The 12,520-nt window shown below is 40.7% G+C and overlaps 1 protein-coding gene and 1 long non-coding RNA gene across 2 annotated transcripts in view; one reads left to right on the top strand and one right to left on the bottom strand.

Annotated features, from left to right (window-relative positions):
• The window catches only part of DSCAM (DS cell adhesion molecule), a 336,030-nt gene that overhangs the window by 289,653 nt on the left and 33,857 nt on the right, over nt 1-12,520 (top strand). The window contains exons 26-30 of the mRNA XM_081859359.1: nt 112-402; nt 3,156-3,332; nt 5,711-5,741; nt 8,068-8,183; nt 10,843-10,992. Coding sequence (XP_081715485.1) covers nt 112-402; nt 3,156-3,332; nt 5,711-5,741; nt 8,068-8,183; nt 10,843-10,992 — 765 coding nt within the window. The remainder of the gene's footprint in view (nt 1-111; nt 403-3,155; nt 3,333-5,710; nt 5,742-8,067; nt 8,184-10,842; nt 10,993-12,520) is intronic.
• LOC309340541 overlaps nt 8,884-12,520 on the bottom strand; it is a 51,204-nt gene continuing 47,567 nt past the window's right edge. The window contains exon 3 of the long non-coding RNA XR_014156055.1: nt 8,884-8,944. This is a non-coding gene — a long non-coding RNA (uncharacterized lncRNA). The remainder of the gene's footprint in view (nt 8,945-12,520) is intronic.

Genomic DNA, 12,520 nt, shown 5'->3' with positions numbered 1-12,520 from the left:
GTTTGCATCTTGCAAGTTAAATGTTCGTCTCCCATCTGAAAAATGTGAAAATCTCTGTTTTGCTATCCATTTATTATAACTCTTTCTATTTGCATGTGTATTTTCTTGCAGAGCCACAGTTTTCAAAGGAGCAAGAACTCTTTGCCAGTATTAACACCACTCGAGTAAGGTTGAACCTTATTGGCTGGAATGATGGTGGTTGCCCAATCACTTCCTTTACTCTGGAATACAGGCCCTTTGGCACCACAGTGTGGACAACAGCCCAGAGAACCTCTCTTACCAAATCATACATTGTGTACGATCTTCAGGAGGCAACCTGGTATGAGCTACAGATGAGGGTCTGTAACAGTGCCGGCTGTGCAGAGAAGCAGGCCAAATTTGCAACACTCAACTACGATGGGAGTAAGTGCATTCATTTAATTGCTGCCTAATGAAGAATGATCATAAATAATTTAATTTCACATAATCTAAGAGCCATTTAATTTTGTGTGCTGCAATATGGCATCTGTAGCAGCTAGAGGATAAAACAGTAAAGGTGTTTACCGTCTGAAATTCCATCTGCCTCTTGTCACATGGAGGGGAGGGGGGATCACAAGGAGCTGTACAAATTCATGGCAGGCTTCTCTGATAGCTGTGCTTTCCAGTGAAATTACAGCTTGCTTTGGCACAATGTTCCAGTGTAGAAGGAGAAGGCTTCCCATTCAATCCATGTCTCCCACTGTGCCAGCAAAACAAATCTGAGCAATTCACATTAACAAATGCCCTGACTGGGGTTCCTCCTCACCCTTAAACCACCATAAATATTTGTTCTGGCACCAAGGATTGTCAGTCTTAGGAACTGGATCCAGCACTTCTTTTGATACCCCAAAATCCAAGTCAAAGTGCTTTCCTCTAGATCCCCTAAGATGTAAGAGAAATTATTTGTATTGTACTAGAATGTTTTATTTTTTTAATACACCCTTCATATGAGGATCACAGAGCCGTTTACTATATAAACACAAAAATACATACTATAGTAACTAATGAAAACAATAACACACACACACACACACACACCAGTTTAAAATGCTATCGATTATTTAATTAGCCAAAGGCCTGAGAGAGGAGGAATGTATTTGCCTGTCACCTAAAGATATGTAACAAAGGCACCAAGGAAGCCTCCCTGGGGAATTTAAACTCAAGGCAGGGCTTGGAGAAGCTGGTACTAACTTTGGTCCCCAAAGCAATGCTATGTGGCCCCTGTCAACTTTATCACAATTTATTCCACAATATAGTGAAATGTTTGCCTGTAATTTCACTCATAAGGAAAAGGAAGGTGTGTTGAGTTGTATGAGAGAGTGAACACTTTAATGTTACATCTCTTGTAATGTTACATCTTCTTGCAAACAGTTCAGGGGGTGCTCTCCCCCCCCCCATGAAAATTATTAGATGTCTAATTTTTTGTTTAGTGTGTGTGTGTGTGTGTGTGTGTGTGTGAGAGAGAGAGAGAGAGAGAGAGAGAGAGAGAGAGAGAGAAATATTATCCCAGATCTAGGGAAACGGGTTGTGTATGTTATATGCCCAACAAATAACTGAGATCTCTTAGTATGATATTCAGTCACCAGAGTTTTAGGGCTGATGTTCTTTTTTAAAGAGCACAGTTTTCAAACTATGTACTCTGGAATTGTGTCGCAGATATCATTAGCCATTTTGTAGGAGTGGAGATGTGCTTGTGTCCCCTGAAATGATCCAGTTCTTGCTCTCCTCCTAGGAACCCAGGAGCAGGAATAACCTGATAACTGGAGCCCTCATGAGGAGAGGTAGGGCTGGATCCAGTAAGGGAATGGGCACACATGCCAACTTCCTCTCCTACATAAAGGCTGGTATGCAGCAATAATCTCTCTCTCTATCTCTCTCTCTCTGGGACAGGGAGAGAGAGAGAAGGAATGGAGGAGAGATTATTCCGTCAACATTACCAGCAGCAGTCACAGAAGAAAGGGTTCTGCCCCAAAATTAGTTGTATTATAATGTTCTAAACACCTCATTATATATTGCTACTACAGACTTTATATAATAAGATAGGAATAAACCATATTATTACATTCAATTTACAATTTCTGATCTTGACAACACGATCTGCTTGCAAGACTAAATATGAAACAGGGGACAGTTCAAATTTAGATTATCTACCTTGAAAAGAATAAGATGGTGTGCAAAGAGATTCAGGTTTTCCAAGGCTCTTTTGTTATTAACCAGCAGAGGAGCCATTTTGCAAGGTGTTTTGACACAAGCTGATAGGCTTCGTTCTCTTAACTAGTGGTGGCAATGAATTTTGAGAAAGCAGGGGGCCTTCAGAACTGGAAATTTGTCAAGCCATTTCAGACAGTCCAACATTACAATCACCTTTAGATGTTTGACTCAGCTGATAGTGGCCTGGTGTCAGCCTCTACTCCTTTCCTGCACTTCGAAATTGTCATTGGGGATGGGATGGAAATGGTGGCTGGAAGTGCTTGAAAAGCCATGCTTTGTCAGAATCTGCATTCCCAGTGGGAACTCTGGGAACTGTACTCCCCTTGTTCAGTGAAGCAGGAGGAACTAATACAAAAACAACCACTACACTTCCCAGAGTTCTCATTGTTAATGCAGGTTCTAAGCATATCCAGAAGCCTTCATAACAGAGTGTCAGGTTCTTGGGCAACTTCTCAATTGCCATTTTTCATCCCTTTTTATTCTCGCCTTGGTAACTCCAGGGAAGGGTGGAACTTAGTAATATCACTGAAACTCACATTTCCTGGCCCAGGAATATAAATCTCAGGAGCTTACCATGCTCTCATCAGATTGAAGAGCTGAGCATTACAAGCCAAGAATTGTCCTCTGGCATGAAATTTAATTGGTTTGATTGAAGGGTGCACATTTTTCACTTTACATCTGTTGGAAGAGAACTTATAAAGAAGAGCAACATTATTTCAAGGCAATTAACATTTCTTAGTTTGCCTCTTCACTAGAAGTGGTAGAGTTGACAGGTGTGCCTTAAAATAGCCCATAAAAAGTTAGTGTGATGAAGCTTTCCTAATTAATCAAACCTCTTACAGGTGAGCTTCTGTACACCGTAGTCACTTAAAAACCAACCTTTTCTCTTCATTGATAGGCATCTAATGTCATGACACTGTTTCCAGGTACAATCCCTCCACTCATTAAATCAGTTGTCCAAAGTGAGGAAGGTCTGGCAACCAATGAAGGGCTAAAGATGCTGGTGACCATTTCCTGTATCTTGGTTGGGGTCTTGCTGCTTTTTGTGCTTCTGCTGGTTGTGAGAAGGAGGAGGAGGGAACAGAGACTGAAGAGACTCAGAGGTAAGAATGGACACCCATTACTCGCTTACATGTATTTTGGTCACCTTACCGAGAATGTCTAGCTGAGATTGTATATGTAGATTAAGGAGATGTCAGAAGCTTGTAACAAGCAGGGTCCATTTTGTATGTTACAGCAGCAGTATCACTGCTGCTTCTATGCAGCTCCATCTAACTGCACTATGGTAACATTATTGAGAAGAAGATTGCATTTCAGTGAAGTGTGTACAATGTGAATATTTGCCATATGGTGTGAGCCCCCAGTTTTGTCAGGGGAGCAGGACAGAACAGGGATGGCTAGCCTGTGGTCCTCCAGTTGTTCTAGGACTCCAGATCCCAACATCACTGATTCTTGGTCATGCTAGCTGGGGCTGGTGAGAAATGGAGTCCAACAACTTCTGAATGGCCACAGGTTGGCCACCACTTGAGTAGTCATGCAGAGCAATGTTCAGACCATTTCTGTAATGTAAGAAGCGCCCTGTAGTACCCAGTTTACCTGGTTAAAATAAGCATCAACACATTGATTTGCTGCACTGCGGTACATACTTGTTTCAATGGAGATTGAACTCTCCTTGTCTTGTAACCCCAAATCCCTTTTCAGTTAACACGCTCACACTTTTCTGAATGTGTGACTGGGACTGTGCTGTGTACCCATGCCCTTTAAGTTGTGTGCCCTGCCAACTCTGCCCTAAACATCTGCATGTTTCAGCACAATGATCTGCAAAAGAGAGCCTAGAGCACACAGCAGTATGTCCTTTATGTTTACAAAGAGAAAAATAATGGGCAGGTATTTTTTGAAGTTTAGAGATTGGTGAATTTTGTTTTCTTTGCAATATCGGATATTTTACTATTGGAGATCTTGTTTGTTTGTTTTCGTCATAAGAATGAGGTACTACCTATCAATAATGCAGTTGTACATAATTCCCACTCTGTCTCCAACTGTTGTTTCTTAAGTTTCAAAGACAACAAAAGCAGTGATGTTGAAACAACCACCTTTATGCTGCTGTTATATTAATTTGGACAATGGTTTTTGTTTTTGTTTTTTGGGGGACACTGACATCTCTCATTTGCTAACTTGTTAAGGATATCAGAAGTGTTTGATATGGATTCATAAAGCAGGAAGTAATCCCAGGAGGAAATGGTTAACGAACAGAAAATTTTCAAATACGGGGGTGGGGGGATTCAGATAGATTGCATGCTGCATGCTTCAGAAAGTATCTAATTTTTACAAACATGATAAATTAGTAGAAAGATGAAGCAAATTTAGCAACTGATGTGTGACAGTAGCCATTTTCAGGATATATATTGTTTGTTTTCATATCAGATTTTTTTTGTCACAAGCATGCTACTATGTTGCTATAAGATTGATCGCAAATTCTGAATAAGTTGCATTATATATTTTCTAATATGCACTCATTATTTATTTGTTCCAAATTATTTCCTGTTTCTCTTTATTAAAAATATTCCTTGGCAAGTAGTAGTGGTGTTGGTAGTAGTAACAATAATACTTAAGAATAATAATATAAGCTCCAGAACTGAAAAGACCCCACTCAATGTATTCATCCACCAAGCTTCAGTCAGGAGAAAGGAATTTGGAGAGGGACCTAAGAAACTGATCAGAGTTCATGGGAGAAGTTGGTTCATAAAGTACTCAGCCCCCAAATTGTTGAGGACTTTTAGGCAGAGGTGGGGGGCTTGTGGTCCTCCTGATGTCTTTGACTACAACCATTGGTCATGCTGGCTAGAGAAGATGGGAGTTGGAGTCCAAGTGCAACTGGAGGACTGCAGGTTTCTCACCCCTGCTTTAAGGTAAGAACCAGTACCTTCAATTGAGTCTGGAAATTAATAGATAACCATCAGAAACCATACAGAACTAGAATAATACACTTTGTCTGGTTGGCCCCAGACTAAAACGCTGATGATTTTTTTACTATTTGAAGGCTCCATGTGGTTTTCCAGGCCAGCTCCACATAAAGCATATTACAATAGAATCTAGAGGTTCTACAGCATTGAGTGAGCATGGCCAAGTCAGTCTTTGCCAGTAAAGGGCATGACATCCAGCTGAAGCTGGTAATCATGTGACCACGTGGTCATCCAGAAGAAATGAAAGAGTGAGGTGCAGACCCAAACTGAAAACCTTTGACTTCAGGGGAAGTGCAACCCCATCCAATCAAGGCTGTATATTGAAACTCTTGATCAACCAACAGTATTACCATTTTAACTGGATTAAGTTTCAGTTTCTTCTTCCACATCCAGTCCCCCATCACCAGGAAAAATAATATTAAATAGACAACAATGCTTAAAAAATGGGTTAATTGAACAAACATGCAGTACTAATGAGCTATTTATGCAGTGTTAATAGTTTTCCCGTTTTCCCCTAGATGCAAAGAGTCTGGCTGAAATGCTTATGAGGTAAGAATAATGTGTACAGTTTGTCAGTTTGGTTGTGATACTGGAGTATCAACCTGAGATCAGGACTGGGACCTTTCCAAAATGCATAGCATGTGTTAAGGAAACATCCCATTTAAATATTCTAAGTAATTTTCAACATAGTTTTCCAAGTTATAGTCTGTGTGGTGCTGGAGGAGATATGTGGTTAGTTTAGTTCTGCTGAAGAGCATGGATTCAAAGTACCATGTATGGTGTTTCTTTGTTTGTTTGGTATATGTATTTATAGTCTGCTCTTCTCCAAGCAATTCCATGGTGGATTTCATGCAGTTTAATCCAATAAATAAAGCAACATAATAGTTACCATCACTAATCCAATCATAGAAAACAAATAAAAATCAAGGTCAGTGAAAGTGCATCTCAGATGAGAGGGCTTTCCACAACGTAGGATAGGAAGGAATAGCTCTGCATATTTGCACTAGAAGCCAGCTATATTAGGAACAGTGTTGACTGCCTAAAGCCTGTGACATCTTACCTGTACCCCTCTTCCCCTGAAATCCATCTAACAGGTTTGCAAATCTTTTTAAATATTTCTCTTTGTTGTTGTTTTTAATAAGACATCAGTGGGGAGCCTCCGGGCTAATTAGGCCAGACAAGGTTCCTGTAAAGCCTTTCCCCCCAAAGCAGGCCCACTAGGCTCACACCTGACATCATATAGAGCCTTGCATATGGGACAGATAAAGACACAGCTGCAAAGGAACAAGCAGGAGCTTAAAAAGCACTCCTGATCCTTCCTTGGCAAGCAGGGTTCACTGAGAGCTACACCTCTTTGAATGCATGCTGTCAGCACCAATCAGCTGATTGGCTCTGACAATCCATTTACCAAGGAGCTCACTATCGGTGCCAATCAACTGACTGTTGCTGATGGTGAGACCCTTTGAAGTTGTCCATTTGCAGACATGGCTTGGACTCAAACTGTGCCTGCAATTGAACATTTTTTCCTTTGCAGTGGTTTGGATCTAGACTGCACCTGAAAACGGACTTCAAAAGGTCTGTCAGCACCAGTCAGCCAATTGATACTGACAGCAAACCTCTTTGAAGTTCTCACCTGTTGTCAGGTGATCGAAAAATTGGCAGTCTCTCCCACCTATCAAAAATGGCCCATGGGAGGGTGGGCCAGTTCTTGATTCTGCTCTTGGGCTGAGAAGGGTTTCCTTACCCCTGTAGTAAGACAAATAATGGACAAATAGATAAACTGTTGTGTGGTGCTCTATTCGAGAAAAAGGCATGCAGCACACAAGGCATAGGGGAGAGTCAAGATTGATAGATGAACTCACATCAATAGAAAAAGACAATAGTTTCAAGCAGCACTGGGATGTTGAAGCAAATTAACATCGTTGCTTTTCTTTATTATGTGGGTTGTCATTCTTAGAGTTCTGGCTGTGAGAGCAGCACATAAGCAGCAGAGCTAGACTATTGGGGTGGCCTACTTTTTCCAGTTCTTTTTTCTCAACAAATAATTAAAAATAACAGTACCCTCTTTTTTTTGTTCATTGAGGGTACAGATCAGACTGCTTCCAAGTGCTACAGATCTAAAGCAATTCTGTTGGTTACTTTGCACCTCTGATATAGAGGTGTGTGTGTGTAAAATTCTTAGCTTCATAACTCATTCCAAGGCTAATTTTCTAGTGCACACATTTTAAAATGAGAATATAATAGCTTTGGTGATAATATACTAATTGTTTCTTATCTCTGTCCCCCAATGCTGGGAATTAGTAGAGGGACAGTGGTTGGATTGCTTTCTTAAAATTTTATTATTGCAGTGTCAACAGAACAAAAAGCAAAGTGTGTTGAAGGGAAATAGCGAACCAGAAGCAATTACTGCAATCCATATAAAAGTGTAAATAAATAACCACTTCTTAAATGTCCACTTTCTCTGTTGGTTAATATTTGTCAATGCCAATTTATGGTAAGAATACAATGCCATAAAACCCACCTTTCCTCTGATTGAACAAAGGGGTTTTTAGGCTTGTCTTTAAGAAATGGAAGGAAAGGAGAAATAAGAGTTTATGATTGTATTTTTCAAAAGAATCTCAAGGGGAAAGGCTTATTTTCTCCCGTTGCTCCTGTTTTTCTAAGCTTCAGCATTAGACTAATATATTGTATGTACACATGGGAGAACTAATGAAAAGCATTTATTTGAACACCCCACTGATAGCGATAGGAGACTAAAGTATTTATTTTGCTTTTAAACTAATAAAAGAGTTTAGGTAATTTCTTCATTCGACTTTAATGCCTGTCCCCCCCCCCCTTTTTTTTTTGTTTGGTTTGTTGTTGTTCTGATTTCTAGTAAAAACACAAGGACATCGGATACACTTAATAAGCAACAGCAGACCCTCAGAATGCACATAGATATTCCCAGAGCTCAGCTTCTGATTGAAGAGAGGGATACAATGGAAACCATTGGTAAGCCAGCAATAAGCTCATGAGGTGCCTTTGTACAACAAGAGGATCTCACTAGCTCTGTGTTGTTTCTCTTAAGGTATTACAAAAAGCAACGTTTAAGGAATAGAAAACAGCCTCTCCAAATACTTTTTCTTACAGTCTTGCTTTTGTTTTGATGATAAAAGTCCTGACTCAGTACTGCATGTGAAATGAAAAAGTTTTCAGTGAGACCAAGCTCTGTAGTTCAAGAAGAAAATTCCAAAGAAGGTGGCTGGGATGGTTTTGATGCACATGCAGGGAGGAATTCAACATAGCACCAAGCAGCTCATTCTGTCAGTAGAAGCATTTCGGCTTGTCAGATGAATGATCTCCCTTCTCCTCAGCCCACAGCCTGTTCTGGGGTTTCCCCCAAAGTCCACCCTGAGCCAATCTGGGGGACAATGAGGGGAGGCGAAGAGACAAAGAGCCCTATTGTGCAGCATGAGACCTGACTTCCCCTAGAAAATCATTGAATCCAGCCCATAGAAAGGAAAAGGTTGGGTCAGTTTACATGTGCCCCCCCCCCCGCGCCACTGCTACAGTTTGAATACTTCTGGGGAAACATCTGTACCAGTGGAGCTTTCAACCCCATGGAAGTTGGTCCATTAGGGCAAATGGGGCACTGCCCCATCAGCAACAGTCAGCCCCCACCTGATTGCTTTCCAACTTACAATCAGTTTAGGGGAGTGGCACTGACTGTCAGCTTCCTCCTCAGTCTATCAGTGTTGCCTTTGTGTAGATTTCTGTAGGATGGAAGAGGGAAAAACTAGAATTAGTTGACTCCACCTGTCATTAGTTCTGGCTCCACCTACTTTCAGCCTGCCTGCTTTCCGCCCTATTATTCCCAATGGGCACCAGCCACCACTGTTTCCACCTGCATTCTGGGGGACCTCTAGGTACATAAGTCTTAACCCACTAGTGGACATGTGTGTGTGTGTGTGTGCTGGTCAAGCATCTCTTCCTGTGACCTTCAGCAGGGCTCTGGGTAAGCATAGACTCGTCCCTTAATACATTTTATGCACTTGACCTTGCTGTCAGAAAATCCCTAGACAAATCATTCCTTGGATCAGGATTTATAAAGTTGAACACTGGTGGCTCACCTTGTGAACCCAGATTTTCAGAATTGCTGTGGGAACACAGAACTCCTAATGATCCAGCTCTTGGAAAAGTGCAGTGATGGCAGGGCTCGCTTTAAAAATGGCTAATCCTGCATTTGGGTTCTACTTTGTTTATTTTCCTAATTTTGCTTCTCTGCTGTTTCGCTGCTGCCAAGCTTTATCACATGGGAGAGGGGGTTACCCTTGTGTTGCAGTCCATGGGCAGCAGAGTTTGTAGTGCAGATGCAGGTTGCATATCAGTTCCCAGCATCCTTAGCAAACTACAGTTCCCATGATACTTTGGCGGGGGCCTGTTTTAAATGTGTGGCCGCTGCAGATGCAACCTGATCGTTGCTTCTGTAATAGGCTGTGTCTAACACAGAGTAGCGAGCCATGATCCAGACCTTTGGTGAGCTTCCACATGGCTCATTGCCCAGAGGTTTTATTGCCAACTTGAAAAGAGGCAACTCTTTTTACCAGGGGTGGAGAATTGTGTTCATCCTACTTAAGACCTTTTTTGGGCAAAATGTATATTTAGTATTATTATGCATGGTTCTTCATGTTAATGGTTTCTTATCCAGGGGGTGGGGGGAGGAAATGTTTAGGAAATACTTGATTGTCCCACCGTTGGCAGCCTGTCTGGAAAATATATTTAAAAGTCATATGGTACTTCAGTGTTTGCATTCCCTGTAGTTCTTACTGCTATTAAGACTATCCAGTAGTGACTGCAGCAATGTAGGTAGAAGTTAAATGTGTCAATCCTGATAGTACGTTGCATAGAAATAGATTGTTTTTACAAGCTTCAGTGGCAGTGGGTGGTTCACTATTAACTCCTGTAGGGTTGGAACAGACCCATTGTCATATTTTTATGTTTTCTGCCACCTACTTAAACCGCTTATTTTTCTTAACTCATAACACCCCGTATCTAATTATAGCTTAAAAGGAAAAGGAAAGCTATCAACTTGAGTCAGAAGGAAATGGTATTTGTTGATGTGTTCTCTCATAAAGAGATAATATACTTGAGAGGGAAGGGAATAAGTTGATATTGATATTATTAAAATAGGGTACTGCAGGACTGTGTGGGAAAAGGGAAAATATACAGAGCCATTTTGGGCAATAATTTCTCTTCCATGCACATGCCATTATGTACTGTGGAGCTGCCAGTGCATGAAGAAGCATATGGCATGCAGAAGTAGTGCACTTTTCTGCGATTTCTATAATCACAGCAGCATCACTTTTACATCTTGCCTTTTTGCCATTATTCATATATCTGGGGGTGGAAGAGTCATACTGGAAGTAAACAGTACTTTCCATGTTAGTCCTTGCTATGGTTGAAAAGAAGTTTCTCACCTGAAAAAAAGATCTCTTCCCTTGTTAATTAGCTCCGGGCAAAAGCAAGGCGAGACAAAATTCATTTGCCAGGTTATTACATTCTAAGATGTAGTGAAGACTATAGAAGTGATATTCATTCATTCATTCTTAGAAAATCAGCCAAAAGTGGGAGACCATTAAGATATTCTGCTCTGTCATTGCCTTTCTCGTAGATGATCGATCTACAGTCTTGTTAACTGATGCTGATTTTGGGGAGACATCGAAACAGAAGTCGTTGACTGTTACACACACAGTGCATTACCAGTCTGTCTCACAAGCCACTGGACCACTGGTAGATGTTTCTGACGCCCGGCCAGGAACAAGTAAGTATTTAGGACACTTTGTTTTGTGGTTGTAATATAAAAAACAAACAAATATGCTGCAAAGTCTGTTGCTTACCAGGAGGGTACAGGGCGAGGCAGCAGAGAGGGTGGCGCTATGCAAAGGCACCAATAGGGCACCACTAGTTCATTTACTCTGCCCTGTCCTTTCTGTTTCCTTGGTCTTCCCTCTCTCCTTCCTGGTAAGTGACAGTGACTCATCTGCCAGGAAGCTCCACTCCACCTGGCAAGCTGCTTCTGCTTCTCCCTTCCATTTCTTTGGAGGCTGTGTGCTCCTCTTTTCCATGTCTTGGCACATACCTTAAAATATGGGAAGATGATAATGTTTGACAGCAGGGTTATTTCTCCTTGACCTGCTTCTCCACACCTTGCCCCCCACCCCAGTACATAATGTGGGGTGGAATGCAGCCACACTGGTGCTGGATCAGAGCTAGCACTTTTTCCTTGCTTTGAATAATGAGTATATTTTGGACCCATCTGCAGAGGTCCTTGCATTCTAGAGAAAATATAACACCTGAGTTATGTGTTGCTGCTGATTCCCTTCCCTACCAATAGAAATTGATCCGCCGTCTTCCGCACTGGTTCTTGTAAGTTTTCTTTTACTGTGAGGTTGCAATGTAAAATACTGATCAGCAAGGAAGTATGACAGTCAAAGCTTTTTAAATTTAGAAAAAATCCAATAAGTTTTCCAACATTTGGAATATTTCCCAACAGTCTGGCTTTGATTGTGTGTGATTTACAAAACCCATTGCACAGAAGAGATACTGAGTAAGCAGATACATCATTCTGAAGTTTTTCATCTTGACAAGAATCCAGTATAGTTTGCTAATGCGTGGAATGTTTCCTAACATTTTGGCACTGATTATATGAAGTTTACAAAATGCATTGCATAATCAATATATAAAGCTGTGGCATACCATTAAATTGAGCTGGTTTTGTTTTGCTGAGCTATTCATCTAGCTATTTTCTTTGCTCCACAGAAAAGATGGGACACCATTTTTATTGCTGACTGTCCCTTTTTATGCGTGTGTGTGCTGGTTATTAGCCTAATCTCAGACAGTGAACAACATATGGACAGTTTGCATTTTTAAATGGCTTTGTAATTAAGAAACCTGCCAATCTGTCAATGAGAAGGGATGAATCATGAATAATCCTTCTATGACTACTTATCCTTAACTCACTCCTTTTTAAATAGTTTCAAAGCAATGTAAAAGGAGCGGCTTTTCTATTTTAATAATAATAAAAAGAGCCCAATCAAATAACCTATTTAATAAGTTTGAATTTATATTTTTAATACTGTTATATCCCAGTCTTAGTAACACCAACTCTATGATTCTATGAAAACCCTCTCAGATGCTTCAAAAGAAAAACATTTTCCCTCTGCTTTAATGTCCTAATACTATTTCCACAAAATCCATACCCACCCATTCTTTAAATAAATAAAAGAGTAAATGGGTATTAGACATCGGACACAATTCTTTAATTATTGATTTCTAGATAATGCTTTTTT

This window comes from Podarcis erhardii (assembly GCF_964252035.2).
Source record: "Podarcis erhardii genome assembly, chromosome: 4".
Taxonomy (NCBI): Eukaryota; Metazoa; Chordata; class Lepidosauria; order Squamata; family Lacertidae; genus Podarcis; species Podarcis erhardii.
This window is presented reverse-complemented; position numbering and strand designations above follow the sequence as displayed.